Below are 18911 nucleotides of genomic sequence, written 5' to 3' on the forward strand. Positions count from 1 at the left end.
AAAGAAGAAAAAAGAATAAAGAAACCCAACCACTCAAAGTGGTTTCAAAGCAGCGTGCCTGGGGGAAAGAAGGGAGGGCCCACCAGGACTCCAGTTCAGCCTGAAATTTGGTCCAAAGCTTACAACAAATGCAAAAACCTTTAAAGAGAAGCTAGGCCAAGACGATTTTCTGCCCAAGCCTGTTTAGAGAAGGTCATGTTTATTAAAATACAGGCGAAAAATAATTAAGTTTGGCTGTGCTGCAGCTCCAGAGCAGCCGTGCCAGCCCCAGGGTGAGGCCTGCTGCCTGTGCTGCTGCCTACGGCCTCAGCTTGGCCATGGTGGAACGGAGCTGGAGCGTGCCCTCCGCCCAGGAGCCTGGGTACTGGCACATCTTCTGCCACAGGTTCAGCTCCTCACCCGTGGAGTCCATCCAGTCCACAGCCTGCCCGTTGCTCATGCCTTGGAAAAAGGAGAGAGGGAGACGTTACAGACAGCCTCAGCGCAGGAGCGGCTTCCCTGCAGCAGAGGCAGCCCCCAGCAAAAGTGCTGGTCCTATATCTGTGACAGGCTGTGTAGGGCCTCTCCCACCACCACAGCAGCCTTCCTCACCCCCACACCCCTCTGCAGATTGCAACTCCTCCCGACAGCCCCAGGGCTCCTCACCATTGCCCACACCCAGGCGGACGCCTCCAAGGAAGTCATTGCTGGACAGAGGCTCCCGGTCCCACACAGTCAGCTCCAGGCAGATGTGCTGCAGGTCCTCGGGGTTGATACCGTTGTAGACGAAGGTGTGGTTGTAATGAGGGTTCAGGGTCTTCTTTACCACAGGCGTCTTCCTCTTGGAGGCCTTGTTTTTGTGTGGCAGGAGGTAGCTGGGGGAAGCAGCCCCGTTGGAGTTAGCAACACACACACGCAACTACCTCCACAGGTAGCCCAAGTCACAGCTGCCTGGCTGCTTGGTGACCTCGGGGAAGGCAATTTGATGGCAGCTTTTGGAGGAGCCAGTCCTGGCAGATAGCCCTGCTAGCCTGGGAAAAGGGCCAAGCCTGCAGGAAGAGCACAAGCACCTCCCCAGCTCAGGGGACCCCTCTGCGCAGCCTCCAGCCATGACAAACAGGCACAGGCCTCACAGACCCTGAGCAGCTCTTCTCAGCTGGCTCAAACCCAGGAACGTGTTCGCTACTGAAAACTTGTCTCTAGCAAGAGACGGGCAGACAGCGACTTTCAGGGTACAAGCACAGCCAGCACAGAGCAGTTAATAAAGAGACTTCCCTTCCCTGGATCTCAGCACCAGGTCCAGGAAGTGTCATGGGAGGCAGCCAGGGAGGGCAGTGCTTTCACTCATTATTTTCAGTATTTCACCCATTTCATCCAGTACCCACACTCACCCCTTCACAAAGCTGTCTGATGTCCCCCCAGATTTGGCAGCTGTGAGGTTCTTGGCTTCTTTGATCCAGACCTGGAGCTCACCACCTTCTCCTGTTTTGCCTGGAAAAAACAAAAAACAAAACAAAACAGCAGAGCAAGATTTAACCAACTTTCACCACTGCTTCCCCCCCAGTGCAAAAGGTTCTGCAGAAGGACTTCCAGCTCAGAGGCAGGTACAGATCCCAGGGTGGTAACTCCTCCTGCCTCCTTCCTTGCTGGCCCTGACTGCCGAGACAAATAGCTCCATGTGGGGCCCGAAAGTCCAGCCTGGACCAGGGACCAGCACTGGTGACAGTGGTCCAGTGTCAGGAAAGCTCTGGAGCTGCTGAGCAGCCTGAGGGCAGCCAGGTCTGCTGTGACCCAGAGCAGCCAGCAGCTCACAGGCATTTCAGACACCTCAAGTTGCACAACCCAACAAATCCACCCAGCTTGCCCGCCCACAGGCAGTTCCCAGAGGAGTGCAAGGTATCTGGAGCTGGGAATTCCCAGCACGTTGTAGAGGGCAGTGAACACCGCCAGGTTACACGAAGATGGTGGAGCTCTAGCACTCACCCTTTCTGCCACTGCCAGCCACAGGGTGCTTGGAGGATGGGATGTACTTCATGGAGACAACCAGCTCCCCCTTGTACTGGTGGAGGCCAGCAGCATCTGCCCCAGTCTGCAAAGAGGCAATGACCAGGTTACCACAGCACAAATGCCTGCAGGCCCTCTCCAGCAGTCACCAGCTCAGGCTAAGAGAGCAGCTCCTTTGGGATTATTCTGCTTTAACTGCATCCTTTAGGAAACCCCTTTTAGCTCAGCAGCCACTTGAGTCCCAGCGATGCAAAGGGCCGAGTCTGCATCGGGAGCTCATCAAGAGATCCAGGCTCCTGAATAAGTCCCAACAGCAAAAGCATCTGCTGTTGCCATCCAGCTGCACAACATCCTCTCACTGCACTGTTCTGCAGCCCACAGCAGGATGCCGAGCCCAGTTTCCCCTATTTGTTTCCCTGAAGTTGGCTCCCATCCTTCCTTACTGGGGCAGGGAGGCAGGAAGAGCTGCAGTCTTGGAGCAAACAAGCAAACAGAATGAAAATACCTGACTGGGCAGAGAGACATCTGACTGCATCACACGGGATATACTGAGGAAAAGAGAAGCCAGGCTTAAGCCTAGATCAGCCTTTTTCACTATGACAGCGCTGCTATCTGACCTGGGGTCTTTGTTTCTCCAAAGACTTGTTTAGGCACAAGCCATTCAGGAGCTCGACCAAGATGCCTGCACCCCCCTGCCCGCTCAGGGCCATCCTCACATGCAGGAATGACACAGGAGGGCTGCGGCAGGTACCTTGCCGTGCAGGGGCAGAAACTCCTCCCGGTGGCTGTCGAAGTTCCAGGAGTCCATGGGGATCTCCACCTCCCCCAGGAACGTGTTCCGGCCGAAACGATCGTGGTGCCAGACCGAAAACTGCAGCGTCCTTGCCAGCAGGAGGGACTTGTTGATCTCATACTGGGAAGAGAGGCAGCAAAGAGACAGGTGAGCCAGAAGCAGCCCCCAGACTGTGCTGAGCTCCCCCAGAACAGAGGGGGGAAAGCCTGCGGAAGACCCCGGGTGTAGGGCAGCAGTGCCAGTGTGCAGGTGGGCAGCCCTCGGAGTGCATCCAAGGCTTGTGGCACCCAGCCACCCCGCTCCTTCCCACCGCAGGGGGAGCTCTGCCAGTCCACCGAGCCTCAGGTGGTCAGAGCACAAGACCTCAGCAAACCTGGGGCTGGGGCAAGCTGAGCCACAAGAGCCTGGAAACCAAACCATGCTTTCCAGCTCCCACTTCCTTCCTGTCGGAGTGCCGGGACGCACCACCTCCTTTCAGCAGGGCTCGGGGAAGGGCCAGCCCTTCCCACCGCCCTGTGCCAGCCACAGCGGGGACCAGGAGCTAAAGGGCAGCGCTGAGTGCTTCTGCTGCTGGGGCCAGAACTGCCTTATCTCTGCCTCTGCAGCCGTGCTGCCCTCCGGCTTGCACAGCCAGGCTGCCATGCCCTGGTGGTAAGGAGCCTTCTCCAAGGGAAAGCCACGTCCATGGATAAGCACCCTCTGCCCTGGGGGATGGTGCAGGAGCCAGGAATGCTGGCTGTGAAGGACACACACATATCTTCAGATGTGCCTCCACAGCACCCAAGGACAGGCACCACAGAGATACTACAGCAGTGACCCAGCCTGGAAATGTTTGCGTTTTTTTTTTTTTTTTTTTTTTTTTTTTCTCCCCAGCTTTCAGGGCACAACGTCTGTATGTAGAACATCCCCCACCACACCTGCCTGGCCCCCAGTAGAGGGGACCTGGTTGACCCCAGCCCATCCCTGCTCACCTTCAGCAGCTCGTTGTACAAGGGGTTCACGGTGTTGCGTTTGATGGTCGTCTTGCGCTTCCCTTGCCGGGATTTGTCAGGCAGCAGGTAGGTCTTCACGTACCTGAGGGGAGCAGCAGGTGGAGTTCCTCATCCCCAAGCCCCCATGGACAGCCCAGGCCTCCCAGCTCACCAAAAACCCCCACTTACAGCTCCCATCTCCCGTGGGCACCCCACACCCTGCTGAGCACCACCAGCAGAGCCTCGGGTCCCTGCAGCATCACCAGCCTGTCCCTTCCCAGCTCACTGCCACTTTTTCCCCTCCCAGCACTCACGGGTTGGAGCGCTTCTTCGCCTCGTCCCCGTAGGCCAGCTGGCGACACTCCTTCACGTGGATGAACAAGGTCTGCGTTTTCAGCTCGTAGCTCAGGGAGAAGGAGATGCCCCCGGTGACCGTGATGTTCCCGAAGTCGCCGGCCTCGCTGTAGATGCTGACCATGCTCCCCAGCGTGCTCTGGAAGGCACAGCTGGCCTGAGCTGGGCAGCCTCACCATCCCCTGTTTGTGCTCAGCAAGGGGATTCTTGACAGCTCTGCCACACAGCCCCTCTCCTAGCCCAAGACCAGCCCTTCCTGGCTGGGGACGGTCACTGAGTGCCCCACTAAGATGCAGGCTCCCTGGGAAACAACTGGGAGCTCCCCCATTTTACAGGGCACAGCCAAGCCGCGGGACTCACCGAGGAGGTGCCGCTGCGCATGCTGCCCCGGGCCACCCTCTGGCGATGGATCTCCACCAGGTTATCGATGTCCTCCTCCTCCTCATCCTGCAACAAGAGAGAGACCGTCTGCGTGGGGAGCAGCAGGGAGGCACATGAGCAGTGCAGCCAGCTCCACGCCTCAGCCAGTACCATCACTGCCAAGGGTCTCACCAGCTCCGTGTTGAGGCCAGGGACCGACTTGCTCCTGTCTCCCAGGGTGCTGCCTTCACCCACAAAGTCTTCTGGGCGCAGGTCAATCACCGACTTGGTGTAATCTGCACGGGAGATGGGGAGATAAGACAAAAAGGCTGCAGGATTAGCACAGCCCTGCAGCTCCGTCACCGCGAGGAGCTGCCCAGACCTCGTGCACCCGCACCAAAGCCTCCCCGGGCTCCACACGGCTCTCACCTGCCGGTCTCACCACCCGCCGGGGGTTCTTCTTGAATAAGGCTGCATGCTCATCCGCCAACACGCTGCTGCGGCTTCCCACGGGAGCCTCCTAGGAGGGAGAAGCCCGGTGCAGAGCAGGGCAGAGGGGGCACCGCAGGGCTCCCAGCCCTGAGCCCCGGCAGAGCAGCGGCACTCACCCGTCCATTGGAGGCAGAAAGCACGCTTCTGGAGGGGAGAGGGAGGGTCAGGCTGGCCACCGCGGGTCCTGCTGGTGCAGCAACCTGTTTGCCCTCTTTGACAGCAGCAGCTTTCTCCAGAGAGTTTCTCCTGCAGAGGACACAGAAAAGGTCTGTCTCGGGCCGGCACCCCAGCCAAAAGAAGCACGGCCAGGAAGCCAAGTTTTGGCTGGGAACTGCTCTCGCCACAAGCTCCGAAGAGCTGCATGAACAAGCCTGGAACAGTGCAGGGAGCAGAGGACCTGTCTGCCCAGTGCGAGGTTTCGGGCTGGCAAGAAGAGCCAGCATCTCCCTCCTCAAGCCAAGGCAGCGCACAGACAAAGACAGCCTTCAGATGCAGGTCCTCGTTCTCTGCCAGGCCAGCACTGCCACGGACAACCAGTCCCAGCCTTGCCCTTACCTGCCCCCAGCAGCACCAGGACCAGGTCTGTAGCCATCCAGGCTCATGTTTTCCATGGACTCTGTGTCACTCTTGCCGTCCCGAGGGTCTGAGGCATCAGGAAACAAACTGCAGACAAACGAAACCACAGGTACATCCCGTTTGGCGAGGAAGCTGGTCTGAGAGAGACCTTCAGAGCAGGGTGGCAGCTTCTCTCTCGTCCCCACAGCTGTCTCCCCTGCACCCGGATGGGCTATCGGTGATCCCTCCCCAAACACAGGGTCCTCAGAACAGCTCCTCCTCACCTGTGGGCCTTCCGCGGCTCCTGGGGGCTCTTCTGCCGGGGTGCAGAGATGTTCTTGGGATCACCGAGCTGTGCTTTCTGGAGGAGGGTTTGTCCCACGGTCTCCCTCTTGCTGGCTGAAAGCAGAGAGGACTCAGGAGGGGCTCGTTCCCCAGCACAGAAGCCTGCAGCCTCGAAGAGAGGCTCTTCCTGGCCAACCCCAATCTGGGCACAGGCCAGGGAAAGCTGGAGCATCCTGGAGGGACAGGCTGGGGAAGAAGGCATCGCTCCAACACCTGGTGGCACAGCACCACCTCACCCTACCTGCAGACTTGTGCCGCAGAGACAGCCGCACGATGTCACTGCCCAGCCTGTTGGCGAAGCGGTTGACCCTCTGGTCGTAGAACCAGTCCCCTGTTGTCTTCTTCAGCTCCCTGCAGGGCAGAGGGGCAGTGAGGGGCCGTTCCCTGCATCCCACCGCACCCTTCAAATGCCCATGGTGCTGGGAACCAGCCAAGAGGAGCAAAGCCAGCGGGAGGCTGAGCAGAGACTGTGCCCTGGGCAAATGACGGGCCAGCTGCAGCATCAGGAAACACAGTGAGGGGGGGTTCTGTATGGCAGGTGAAGCAAAGGAGAGAGAGAAAAGTGGGCTGCATGAAACACAGGCTGGAGTCACATAAAGGGGGGAAAGGCGCAGGGTGGGCACAAAGGAGACCCAAGAGCAGGGCATGGCCCAGTTCTTGATTGCCCAACCAAGGTTGCCCATCTTGAGCAGCCTGGGGAAGCTACAACAGACAGCTACCCTGTGGTGGAGAAGACCAGGCTGAGAGCTGGACTACAGAAGGTGGCCAAGGGGCATCAAGTTGGGGCGACTGAGCAGAGGAAGGGGACAGAGCAGCACACGGAAGGTCCGTGCCAGCCGGTCCCTGGGTACTCACGCCTCCTTGGTGCAGACTTTGCAGCGCCAGGAGCTGTTGGGGCCATAGGATCGGCACTCCCGGCACACCAAGTGGTTGCAGCCCCGGCAGGTGTTGGCCTTGGGGCTGATGCGGCCCAGGCTCTGCTGGCAGCGGGCGCAGGTCCTCTCGCTGTAGCGCTGGCTGCTCCGCTTGGCCCCCTTGCGCCGGATCTCCAGCAGCTCATTCTTCAGGCGCCTGCTCAAACCAGGAGAGTCAGAGCTGCAGGAGGACCCCGAGACCGGCACAAAGCTCCCAGCCAGCCCCAGTCCTCGCCCCTCCAGCCACCCCCTGGGTGAACCCTGCCTGCCCAGACGCATCCCCACCTGATTCTCCTCTCCTCTGCTTTGCGGAGCTCCTCATCGCGCTGCAGGACCTGCAGGATCAAATCCTTCTCGACATCCGACAGGAAGGACAGGTCCACAGCCTCCGACATCACCTGGCCCAGAAATCGCTCGCCCTTGCCAGAAGGAGCTGGATGCGTCTGTGCTGGGGACAAAGCAAACCACACCGCGGGGTCACACCCCAACCCCACGTGGCACGGGCAGGACTCGCCGCCATCCCTGGGCTGGAGGCCACCCCCAGCCCCGATAGTCACACTGTGGGGTCCCCAAACCAGCTGACACCCCCAGCCCACATCACCCTCCTGCTTGACCACGCAGGGCACGGCTCTCGAGCCTCCAGCTCTCCCCCCGTGATCCCCACCTGCACCCAGCACCCTGGGAGAGGGAAGAACAGAGCGCAGGGGCTGTGACCCACACCCCACGCACAAGCGGAGCAGCAGCGTGAAAAGCTGTTTGCCACCTCCCCGAGCAAAGCAGCCGGAGAGGAGAAGTGCGGGGAGAAGAGCCGCAGCAGCGGGACCCCTCCTCCTGGAGACCCCGAAGCCGAGCAAGCCCCGTGCGGGCAGCAGAGCGCAGCGCAGCGCAGCGCCCGGGCGCGGTTTGCAGCCCGGCTGCAGGGCAGGGCCGTGCCGGGCCGTGCCGTGCCGGGCCGCCTGCTGCTCCCAGCTCTCCGCCCAGCGCCTCCGGCCCCGGCTGGCCGGGCAGAACGAGTTCCGCGGCTCTACGGCTCGGAGCCGGCCCGGCGGGGCTGCTCCCCGCATCCCCAGACCCCCCCCAGCCCAGGGCTTCCCGCAGCGGAGCGAAAGCCAAGCTGGTGATTTAGGGGATGGAGAAAAGGGAAAGCGGGGCAGGGGGTGCTTCCAGCGGTGTGCCGCCCCCCGGGAAAGCCGCCCCTCTTACCCGCTCGCACTCCCAGGAGCTGCGACCCCCCCGGCCCGGCCCCACGTCGCCCCCCCCCGGTACCTGTTGCGGGTCCCGGCAGCGGGGACGGCCCCAACCTCCCCAGGCACCTGCGCGGCCCCGCCTGGCCCGGCCCCGGGGGGCGGCCCCCGGCTGCCCGCCCCTCGCCTCGCCGGGCTGTCCCCGAGCTGTCCCCGAGGTGTCCCCGGTTCCCAGCCCCGGTCCCGGGACGCACGGTGCAGGGGCTGCGCTCCTCCGGTCGCTGCCGTGCCCCAAAGCTCCGGCAGGGCTGGGCAGAGCCGCCCCGCTTCGCCCCGGTGTTTGCAGGCGTGCCTGCTCGCCCCGCCGTCGGAAAGGCGGCTCCTCCCCAAGAGCACACACACGCAGCCATAAAGCCGCCGGCTGGGCTCCGGGGGAGGTGGGCGAGGGACGGGGAGGAGAGGCTGGCACGGCTCCTGGCCCCCCTCCCTGCATCCCCTCGTCCCGGTAAGGGGCTGCATGGAAATGGGTGCTCTGGCAGGCGGCCAATAGGGCCACAGTGGCTCCTGGACCCACTGGTGTAATTGGGAGCAGATGGGGCACAGCAAGGAGTGGGGCTGGGTGTGTGGGGACACAGCTCCTCGCCGTGCACCATAAAGGGGCAGTGGTAGAGGCCAGTGTCCCCAGGCAGGACCCCACACTTGCACCCATGTTTGCATTTTAACTGGACGCCAGCTAGATGTGGGAAACATTTTTATTTCTGAAGAAAAAAAAAAAAAAAAGTAAGAAGAAACTGAAATGAACAAACTTGTTTTCAGTAAAAAAAAAAAAAAAGCATGCTGGTAAAGATAAGAATAGAGTCTGTACCTGATGCACTGAAACAAAGCCCAGCATGAATGCTGAGGTTTATTTGGTCCTGCAGCTTTCTTCCTTGTGAAAATGGGGCTGAAAGTGCCAGCATGTATCCAAAGCAGAAGCTCCAGGTGCCAGTGTGATGCTCCTGCACTAAGCAGCAGCAGGCAGAGCTAGGGTAGGACCTGGGTGCGCTCAGCCCCAGCTCAGCCCCATCCTCAGCCATGACACAGCTCCTGTGCAGCTCCTGCCTAACGCAGCTTGTGCAGGGCAGGGATGGCAGGCACCAGCTCACTGCTTGGCCTGAGCTTGTGTTGCTTGTCCTGAGCTGGCACTCTGGAGAGAGACAACCATCACATCTCCCTGCCACCAACGCTGCCACCCCTGTTTCGCATGTCCTTGGGCCACGCCGAGGCTCCACAGCCAGCTAGGCAGGCAGTGCTGGACGGCACTCGAGGTCCAGCACGATGTGATGCACGTGTGGTGCGTAGGATTTCACTGCCTCAATGTGCAGGATGCTGGTCCGCCACGGCTGCCCGTGCAGCTCTTCCAGCAGCTCCCGTATCCGTGCCGCAGCAGCCTCAGCCCACCTCTGCCACTCTGGCCTGACCCTGGCTGCCGGCATCTCCTTCCCACCGCCTTCAGTCTCCTCGGGACTCTGCATCTCCCGCTGTCCGTCCTCCCATTCTCCAGAGCTGCTGTCCCCTGGAGGTCTCTGCTCATTCCTTGGAACCGCAGGCTGCAGGCAGGATGGTGCGGGGAGAGCCTCCACGTTGTGGTGGATGTGGAGAACGCCTCCTGTGCCCTTCTTCAGGACACGGCAGGCCACAGGCCAGCCCTCCTCAGAACTGGGGATCAGCCCCAGGTTCACCCGGTCAGCCACGTCCTGCAGCTGCAGCTGGGAAGAGAAGGGTGGTGAGCAGGGACCACGAAGAAGAAGGATGCCGTGTCCAGGGGGTGCTGCTCACCTGCCTGTTGTCCCCGTGGTGGATGTGGCAGCGGTCCTGCACGCCGTTCAGTGCCAGGTTCCTCCGCAGGGCCTCCACGGCATGGTGGTTCCACTCGCAGGCGTGGACGAAGGCAGCCGCTGCGTGAACCAGGTAGGGCAGTGTGAAATAGCCGATCCCTGGGGGCAGAAGAGGTGGCAGCAGCAGTGGGCACGGTGCAGGTGTCTCCTGAGGTCTGCACTCCTCCCTGGAGGCTGGTCAGGATGCAGATGACTGCCCTGGCTCTATGAATCTGCTTTTTGGGTTGGAACAAACCTACACACTGGGGAAATGCTCACAAAATGGAATTTTGTTTCTCCCTCATCCTTGTAAAAGCAAAATTCATCTTGAAAAATGTTTACAGAGGAACTTATTTTATGTTCAGTCTTTACCCACTGGTTCGAGACCTACCCTGTCCTGCTCTGTTTCCAGCCTATGTAAAAAGTGTCAAGACCAACATTTATTTTAATTAACCAAGAGCAACTTTGTGAGCGCCACATCCTTTCTCTGTGAGACAGACTGGAAACATTAACTTCCCTAAGTACAAAACACAGCTCTTCACGCGCACAGAAGCCTGACACAATGTCCCCAGTCACCTTACAGCACAGGAACAGTCACACCATCTGCACACTTCAGTTATCACCAGCTTGTCATAGAAGCACATCGCACTCAATACAGTCAGATCATCAATGGGAGCTTTTCAGAAACAACATCCATGGTTCAAAAAGAGGGCAAATCTTCTCCCTGGATGCAAACAGTTCCTCTGACCAGCACTAACTACAGAGCAGCGCTCTGTGGAGCCTGAGCACAAGGTCAGCTGGAGTGTACAAAGGCAACAGGGACACTGGAGAAACCACAGTGCCAGGTCACCCAAGGGCTTCCAGATGGGGCAGGAGCTCTAAGCCACATCCCAGAGTATTTTTCCAATCCAGGGCATTTTTCAATCCAGAATTCATGATGGTTCACCTCCATCTGGATGCTATCAATACCTGCATCACCGCTCTCTGCCTGCTCTCCCCTGCAAGCCTGCCTTGCCAAACCTCCCTGCTGTCCCTGAGGGCTGGTACCTGCATAGAGATCCACCAGGACCTCCCCAGCGCACGGCAGCGAGGCCACCCGCAGCTTCTCCGTGATATTGCCCGGGGAGAACATGCACTTGGTCACGTCGAATGTATACCTACGGGGACACCACCAGCCTGCTGAGAGCAGCCCCTTCCCCGGAGCCGATGCAACACACTGCAGCATGCCCCTGCCTACCTGATGCCGTTGTCCACGTGCTCCACCCAGCCGTCCTGGCCCAGCAGCAGGGTGACACTCGGGGACCGCATCCCGCCTGGCAGCACCCGTCCTCGCCTGGCCAGGCGCTGGGCACCCAGAGCGGAGGCAACCGTCTCCCAGAGCGCTGGGCCTGCAACACAGCCGTGCTGGGAGAGGCCGGGCAGCTCTGTGAGCAGCAGCCACGCGAGCAAGCTTTGCTCCCCTTACCCAGCTTCGTCCACAGCGCAGCGCTGAAGCTGTCCTCGCTCAGCAGGACCAGGTCTCCGTGGCGCTGCCACGAGCGGGGCACGTCGTGCTCCAGCTCCTCCGACCAGCTCTCCCCCAAGCCCAGCACCATCCTTCGCAGCTCGCCGCGCAGCTTCTGGGCGGGCGTCCGCACGCTGGCCGCCTTGGAGGGGATGGGGCTCTGCGGGTGGGACGTGGACAAGGAAAAATGCCACAAATCCTTCACTGCTACCACCAGCCTGAGCCCGTGTGCGGGCAGCACCCACCTGGATGCGGAGCAGCCTGCAGGGCAGCTCCAGGGCCCCGCTCTCCTGCAGCTCCCGCAGCCGCTGCTCCGCCACCTCCAGCACCGGCAGGGCCACGCTGCCCCCCGCCACCTCCTGCAGCCGGTACCGCGCATCCAGCAGCCGCTCCTCTTCCAAATGCCGCCTGCAAGGCCGAGGCCACCTCAAGCACCTCTCCCCCGTGGGGCACAGCAGTGGCTTTGATGCCCAGGGCCACCCTTTGTGGGCTCACCTCAGCCGCTGTGCGAAGCGCGGCTCCGTGACCGCCGCCAGGACGGAGCCACCTCGCTCCAGGGCGGCCATGGGGGCAGCGGGGACGTTGGGGACAGCGCCTGCGAGGACCCGAGGGACCCCGCGGAGCCTACACGGGGGGCATGAGGGGGCATCCAGCTCGTAGGGCAGCGGGGGGACCGCGCTGTGGCCGGGCTCCGTTTCTCCCCGGAGCGCCTTCCCGGAGCACGGCGCCGCCGCCGCCGCCTCCTCCTTGGGGCCCGGCGGAAGCGGGGGGCGGCGCTGTGCGGGCGGCATGGCGGGGCTGGCGGTGCGGGACCCGGCCGTGGACCGCTCCCTGCGCTCGGTTTTCGGTGAGGGGTGGCGGGGCTGGGCTCCTCGGGGAGCCACGGGGAGGTGTGCGGGGGGGGGGGGCGCCGGGGCTGAGAGGCAGCGTTTCTGTGTCTGTGTCCGCAGTGGGGAACATCCCGTACGAGGCCACCGAGGAGCAGCTGAAGGACATCTTCTCCGAGGTCGGGCCCGTGGTCAGCTTCAGGTGAGGCGCTGGGGGGGGCTGGGCTGCAAACGGCTGTGGATGAGGGGCTCGGGGGCAGCTGGAGCCCCACAGGGACAGGCAGGGAGCAGGAGGTGCCCCGGGAGGCACAGCACTGCAGCTGGGGGCTGTCCTGGCGGCACCCATGGGCCTGCACACAGGAGGTGTTTTGGGTCGGGCTGAGGGTCTGCTGGCACACACCCTGAGCTGTCCCAGCCACCTTTATGCTGCTCCCAGGGCTCCTGCGTGGCCTATCCTGACAGCCGGGCTCTGTGCCTGTGCCACCCGTAGCGCTGACGCTTCTCTCCCCCTCGCTGCGCAGGTTGGTGTATGACAGGGAGACGGGAAAGCCGAAGGGCTATGGCTTCTGCGAGTACCAAGACCAGGAGACGGCCCTCAGCGCCATGCGGAACCTCAACGGGCGAGAGTTCAGCGGGAGGGCCCTGCGTGTCGACAACGCGGCCAGCGAGAAGAACAAGGAGGAGCTGAAGAGTGAGTCTCAATTTGGTAGCGGAGAGAACTGGTGTTGCGCTGGCTCTGGCCTTTTTGGTGTTACAGTGGGTGCCGGTTCCGTGAGTCTGGTGAAAGGGGAGCCTGGTGGAGCCGACATGCTCCAAGCAGCACAGCAAGCAGCTTTGCCAGAGGGGTGCTGGGGCTGAGCTGGGTTTTCTGTTTCCTCCATGTTCTGCCTGTTTTTGCTGCCTCTTCTTAATGGCATGGCACTTCCCTTCTGGTGGACAGTTAAAGATAGTTCATGTTGTTGTGTGAGGTCACAGCTTCTATCCCAAACTGTGTTGCAGGCTTGGGTACTGGTGCACCCATCATAGAGTCACCCTATGGGGACCCTGTCAATCCTGAAGATGCTCCTGAGTCCATCAGCCGAGCGGTTGCCAGCCTGCCACCCGAGCAGATGTTTGAGCTGATGAAGCAGATGAAGGTGAGTGAAGGGGAGGGCTGTGCTCCCTGCTTTCTGCCTGAGCTCAGCACCTTCTATCACAGCTGCCCATGCCCTCGCGACCTATGTCATGCCTTGTCAGAGCTGTGATCTGTGTGTGTGTATCCTCAGTTGTGCGTCCAGAACAGCCCCCAGGAAGCCAGGAACATGCTGCTGCAGAACCCCCAGCTGGCTTACGCCCTGCTGCAGGCCCAGGTGGTAATGAGGATCGTCGACCCGGAGATCGCACTGGTTTGTCCCTTGCTGCCTCTTCTGGGGCCGGTAGGATATTGGTGGTAGCCTGTTGCAGGGGGTGGAAGAAGACTCCTTTTCTCCTCCTTCTGCTCCTAGAAAATCCTGCATCGCCAGACCAGTGTTCCTCCTCTGATCCCAGGCAACCAGCAGCCAGTGCCAGGACCTGGGCCGGGACCAGGGCCGGGGCCGAATGCCCAGCTGAACCCCCAGAATACCCCATCGTCCCAGCCTCAGCCCATAGTAAGAGCCTCGGAGATGCACTCACCGTGCTGGAAGTGACAGGCATTGCCAGCACTGGCTTTCCCAGCTGGGCTGCGTGTGCCTGGGTGACAGGGCTTTGCTGAGGCCTGCTTTCTCTCCCGGGCAGGGTGGCATGCACGTCAACGGCGCTCCCCCTCTGATGCAGCCGCCTATGCAGGGAGGAGTGCCAGCACCAGGACAGATGGCAGCTGCTGTGCAGGGCCCTGGCCCTGGCCCCATGGCTCCAGGAGGTGAGTGCGTGGTGTTGGGCTGAACGGTGCCTGGGCTGCCCCGGGCAGGCGGGTCCTGCAGACGGCCCCCCTGTACCTTCCCGTGACCGGAGGGCTTGGCCCCGTGGGAGCATTTGTCCTCCCGTGGCTGTGGACTGTGGTTGTGGCTGCTGCCAGCAGCAGGTCAGAAAGTTGGCTTATCTCCGTGGGGAACCAACAGCAAGAAAATAAGCTTCCGGATGCTACCCCAGGATCTGGGAGGGGGTAGGTATTTGGGGCTGAAGGAATTGGTCGGCTGTGCAGGGACAGCCAAGGAGGGATCTGACCCGTGCCTTTTCCCTCTCAGGTGGGCTGCAGCCGCAGGTCGGGATACCAGGAGGAGGGCCTGTGCCCTTGGAGCGTGGACAAGGTAAAACAGAGGTTAAGTTCTTGCTGTGTGTCATGAGAGCCTCGCTCCAGCAGGGGCCCAGGCTACAGGTACTGAGCAGTGCTGCACCAGGAGAGCCCCTGCCTGCAGCCTTGTTTGGAGATGGGGCAGCTCCTGTAGCACTGGGCCACGTCTGGGTTTGTTCGCTTAGGCGCAAGGCTGTGGTAACGGCTCTCCTGCTTCCAGGGCTCCAGCCCATGCACCAGTTTGTTCCCAGCTTGTTTTGCACTGCGTTGTGCAGACATGTCCTGGAAACCAGGAGAGCTGCCAGTCCCCACAGAGCCCCAGAGGGTGGGTTGTGCCTGTGTTTTCTGTCTCTCTTTGAGCCCGCATCTGTCCCTGTGCTTGTGCAGGCAGGCAGAGCTTGCTCTTCTCCAGTCCCTGTCCTTCTTTGCTGCCTGGGTGCTGGGAAGCAGCTGTGCTGCCGCGGTGTCTGCCCGTGTCTCCCTGTGCTCCCCGTGCCGTGCCCAGCAGAGGGAGCTGAGTCTTTGCTTTTGCTTGTGATAGTGAGTGCAAGGCTTGGCAGGGAATTTTGCAGCGAGCAGTTGCTTGGCCCTTCCTCCCTCCCTCCCTCTGCAGGCACGGTCTGTGCAGCCCAGCCCTGGAGCCGGATTCCTTTCCGTTCCACAAATTGCGTGGCTGCCCCATCAAGCCATGTGCCGAGGGTAGCGCAAACAGGGCAAGGCGTTCCTGTTCTTCCAGTAGTAAGGCATGCAGGGAGCGAACACCTCTCGCCTAGATTTGTATCTTAGGCCTTGTTTCAGGAAGGTGGCGAACCTGTTCTGAGATCCTCCAGCCTCAGATATCTTTAGGGCAGCTGCCTGTCGTTTTTCGCGGGGTGAGCACCATCCTCCTGAGAGCGGTCCTGTAATTCCTGGCAGTTTTGCTGGTACCCAGAAGGTTTCGAAGAGCAGGCAGAAAGCTGGTGCTGAGGAGCGCCGTGGGGAGCTGTGGGCAGGAGCTGACTCACGGCGCTGTGGGGCACAGCGTGGCCCTGCAGCTGTGCTGATCTCTCTTGGCAGGGCGCTTCGCTCTCCTGCCCTGCGTGCTCACATGGGTGAGCGAGGGAAAGCTCTGCCCAGTCCGGCACACTGCCGAGCTGGCTGCCGTGCCCACGATGACAGCGGTGGCGTTAGTGGAAGAGGCTGATACAGCCAGATGGGCAGCAGGCAGCATCTTCTCGATAGGCGTCCTGGGGGACGCCAGGGAGCGGAGGTGATTCAGCAGGCCCCCGCAGGCTGAGGCAGCGCTGTCCCCGAGGCTGAGTGCATGTGTGCATACACTATTTACGTGTCTGCTCTTCTCCCTCTTTTCCTGCTGCTTGCCCAGGGAACCTTCAGCTTTCGCCCGTGGGACCTGCCAGGCCTGCGTCTATCGAACGCGTTCAAGGTATCCCGGCACTTGCCAGCTCCCCGCTGTCGTGGAGCTCGTTATGGGGTGTGCAGAGAGCAGCTGTCACCCCGCTGTGCTGAGGGCCGGGGACTGGCATACCCTTCTGTGTAGTCTGGCAGAGTTAGGAGGAGGCAGGATCTTCTCCAGGGGCAGAGAACGCACTAGTGCTGTGCATGGAGAGACACCAGTGGAAAAGAGAGCCTGCTTGGAGAAGGTCTTCACCTAGGATCCAGCCCCCTCTGACACCTTACTGCCAGGAGCCTTCCAAGTCTTGCTTTGCTCCTGGCCCCACATCAGCACGGCGTTGATGCCCGCACTCGTAGGGATCACCACGGGGGCACCCACACTCAGTTTGGCCACCTGGTGCTGTAAGGAGCCTGAGGTAGAACCAGAGAGGGAAAGAGAGGGATGAAACAAGCACCTAGGGAAAGGGGTTTTGAGCACCTAGGGAAAGGGCTCTGGCCTTGTGCAAGGGGCTGCTCCCCCGGCAGTCCATACAGCACATCTGCCTGTGCCGGGGAGCAGGGAGGCTGTCCACATCCTGGCCCCGAGGGTGCTGGGGGACAGTCTGAGCAGAGCACTGGTTGTGCAGATCCTCACAAGTTCTTGTGTGTCTTCCTGGCAGTGCCCATGCCAGATCCGAGGGCCCCCATGCAGCGTGGACCTCTACCTGCTAGTGGCCCGCCGCCGCGAGGCCTTTTGGGAGATGCCCCGAATGACCCTCGCGGAGGGACGCTGCTCTCAGTCACTGGAGAAGTGGAGCCCAGGTGAGGGGAGAGGGAAGGAGAAGAGCCCTTCGCACTGCCCCCTGCCCAAGGGTGACCTCTTGCTGAGGACAGGGATGGCTTGAGCCTTCCGGGAGTCACAGCTGCCCGCTCGGAGGCCTGTGTGCTGCTGACCACAGGGGCCAGCCCCTTTTCCCCGGGGATGGGACATCCCCAGGGTGATGCCAGCAGCCCTGTGACATGGGACTGACAGCACTCGTCCCCGTGCCAGCCTCGCCCTCCTCCCCTGCGGCCGGCTTTGGGAGCAATCCAGCGCTGTGCCCAGACCGTGCCAAGCCAGTGTCTGATTCACACTCTCGCTTTTTCTCTTCCTCCTGCTTTGCTCTCCTCGTCTCTCTGCGCCAGAGGTTACCTTGGGCCGCCCCACCAAGGAGCCCCTATGCACCACATGCCGGGCCACGACAGCCGTGGCCCCCCCCATGAGATGAGGGGGGGACCCATGGGAGAACCCCGACCACTGATGGGAGAGCCGCGGGGGCCCTTGATGGATGCTCGAGGTGAGAGAGGGGGCATGAAATAACGGGTGGCTGAAAGCAAACAGCTGAGGGGGCAGAGTGGAGCCCGCTGCCTCAACACAGGACATAGGAAGGGGATTTGGGCAGTGAAATGACCCCAAGGCAAGGAGGAAGAGTCCCACAGAGCAAGGGACTTCCTCCAGGCATGCCTCCTTTGTCCCTGGCCCTGCATCTTCCTGGCATTTGCTAAACCCCCTGGCTGAGGAGGCAGCGGGCTCGCTCCCACCCCACCTCCCCCAGCGCTGCTCCCTTCTACAGCTTGCCTTGTCTTTCCCCTGCAGTTGGAAGGGATCCCCGAGGGCTGGAGCCGCGAGGATTGGAGCCACGGGGGCTGGAGCCCCGGGTGATGGAGGCGCGAGGCCTGGAGGCACGAGGCCTGGAGCCGCGGGTCCTGGAGCCACGAGTGCTGGAAGCCAGGGCCATGGAGGCCAGGGTCATGGAGCCCCGTGGCCTGGAGCCTCGCGGGCCTGGTCCCAACCCACGTGGCCCAATGCCTGGTGGGATCCAGGGTCCTGGACCGCTTAATATGGGAGCCAGTGGCCCACAGGGGCCCCGCCAGGTACTGCAACACCTCTGCTTGGCTGATGGGGCACCCACAGCGTCTCACGGGTTGGGGCTGGCTGTGTGGGCACCTGTCTGATCGTTTCCTCTGTGTTCTTGTAGTTGTTGAGCTGAGCCCAGAGACCCCTCAGTCGTTTTCTTGTGCCCACAGGTTCCTAACATGGCAGGGGCAGGCATGCAAGGAGGAGGCATTCCTGGAGCAGGGGTCCAGGGAGCTGGTCAGCCGGGAGGCTTTAGTCCTGGACAGAGCCAGGTCACCCCCCAGGATCATGAGAAGGTGAGTGGGCAGTTGGGAAGGGATGAGACGCTGGGGACAGCACTTTCTGCGTGCCTTACCACATCAGAGGACTGCCGTGCCTCAGGGAGTTTGTGCTCCAGAGGTGCCAATCCTGCCACGTTTAGAGCAGGTGGTTATTTTACCCTGCTCTGCTCGGAGCCTGGGCAGCTTGCAAGTCCTGCTGCAGAGGAAACTCTGTCCTTCCAGCATCCACCTCCTGGCTATGGTAACCCATAGCTGCTCAGGCAGAGCACCTCTTGATTCTCCCTTCTCCCCACAGGCAGCCCTGATCATGCAGGTTCTGCAGCTGACAGCAGACCAGATCGCCATGCTGCCCCCAGAGCAGCGCCAAAGCATCCTTATTCTAAAGGAGCAAATCCAGAAATCCACGGGGGCACCCTAACAGGTGACATCCTTAACCCTGCTGCAGCCTGTGCCTGCTGTCCTTCAGTAAATCAGGGAGCTGCTCAGTACGGGGCTGCCCTGCCTTTCCCCTCTCTGCGACGGCTCACGCCCATCCCTCTCCTTCTTGCAGGCCTGGCAGGTGCGTGGTGGAGATGCCATCTGCCTGGACATGGAAGGTGCTCCATGGCGGCTGCTTCCTGTTGTTGTCCAAGTTGATGCTGCGTTTTTGGAGACGTTCCTCTTTGCTACCCAGTGTTTTCCCTTCCATCTGTCCCTTTTTCTGTGTGTATATTTTATGATGTTTGGAATAAAGTGGGAGGAGGGTTTGAGTAAAGCCATGTCTCAGGCTGCCTTGTATGGTCATGGAGGCAAGGGGAGGACTGCTGGGAACAGTCTGACCTGGCTCCAGGCTAGTCCAGACCACTCTTTTCCCAGCAATAGGGCCAGAAATACTCTTGGGATTTATTATATGTTCGCTAGGAATACGGTAGAAAACATCAGCCTGCAGGAAGCTGAAGTTGTCACCTGGGGAGACTGATGGGAGACCAGGCGT

General features: G+C 61.1%; 3 protein-coding genes across 10 annotated transcripts; 1 reads left to right on the top strand and 2 right to left on the bottom strand.

Annotated features, from left to right (window-relative positions):
* Positions 1-165: 165 nt before the first annotated feature.
* SYTL4 (synaptotagmin like 4) lies at positions 166-8333 on the bottom strand. 5 transcript variants are annotated; one of them, XM_084534071.1, is made up of 17 exons: positions 8206-8333; positions 7053-7215; positions 6709-6924; positions 6095-6204; positions 5793-5907; positions 5509-5616; positions 5070-5199; positions 4891-4981; positions 4654-4757; positions 4462-4548; positions 4062-4240; positions 3748-3850; positions 2735-2896; positions 1963-2068; positions 1371-1470; positions 646-854; positions 166-441 (listed from the first exon to the last, which is right to left on the bottom strand). In XM_084534071.1, exons 2-17 carry the CDS (start codon positions 7160-7162, stop codon positions 299-301), a joined length of 2073 nt encoding a protein of 690 aa, XP_084390197.1. In that variant the 5' UTR covers positions 7163-7215; positions 8206-8333; the 3' UTR covers positions 166-298. The 5 variants fall into 5 exon arrangements, with proteins under 5 accessions (XP_084390197.1, XP_084390200.1, XP_084390198.1 ...); XM_084534074.1 differs by lacking the exon at positions 8206-8333 and adding an exon at positions 8034-8172; XM_084534072.1 differs by lacking the exon at positions 8206-8333 and adding an exon at positions 7971-8020.
* Positions 8334-8704: 371 nt separating this feature from the next.
* Positions 8705-12117, bottom strand: TRMT12 (tRNA methyltransferase 12 homolog). 2 transcript variants are annotated; one of them, XM_084534079.1, is made up of 7 exons: positions 11807-12117; positions 11557-11719; positions 11273-11471; positions 11045-11195; positions 10855-10964; positions 9770-9927; positions 8705-9693 (listed from the first exon to the last, which is right to left on the bottom strand). In XM_084534079.1, exons 1-7 carry the CDS (start codon positions 12100-12102, stop codon positions 9229-9231), a joined length of 1542 nt encoding a protein of 513 aa, XP_084390205.1. In that variant the 5' UTR covers positions 12103-12117; the 3' UTR covers positions 8705-9228. The 2 variants fall into 2 exon arrangements, with proteins under 2 accessions (XP_084390205.1, XP_084390204.1); XM_084534078.1 differs by having other exon boundaries at positions 8706-9699.
* On the top strand, positions 12060-18692 carry CSTF2 (cleavage stimulation factor subunit 2). 3 transcript variants are annotated; one of them, XM_084534075.1, is made up of 15 exons: positions 12060-12158; positions 12262-12340; positions 12660-12829; positions 13138-13274; positions 13404-13523; positions 13623-13766; positions 13894-14017; positions 14343-14405; positions 15753-15812; positions 16441-16582; positions 16946-17097; positions 17397-17674; positions 17828-17953; positions 18234-18359; positions 18489-18692. In XM_084534075.1, the coding sequence occupies exons 1-14, from the start codon at positions 12101-12103 to the stop codon at positions 18354-18356; spliced, it is 1776 nt and encodes a 591-aa protein (XP_084390201.1). In that variant the 5' UTR covers positions 12060-12100; the 3' UTR covers positions 18357-18359; positions 18489-18692. The 3 variants fall into 3 exon arrangements, with proteins under 3 accessions (XP_084390201.1, XP_084390203.1, XP_084390202.1); XM_084534076.1 differs by lacking the exon at positions 15753-15812 and having other exon boundaries at positions 12061-12158; XM_084534077.1 differs by lacking the exons at positions 15753-15812; positions 16441-16582; positions 16946-17097.
* Positions 18693-18911: the final 219 nt, after the last annotated feature.

Source organism: Aythya ferina, assembly GCF_964211825.1.
Source record: "Aythya ferina genome assembly, chromosome: 13".
NCBI classification, from domain to species: domain Eukaryota; kingdom Metazoa; phylum Chordata; class Aves; order Anseriformes; family Anatidae; genus Aythya; species Aythya ferina.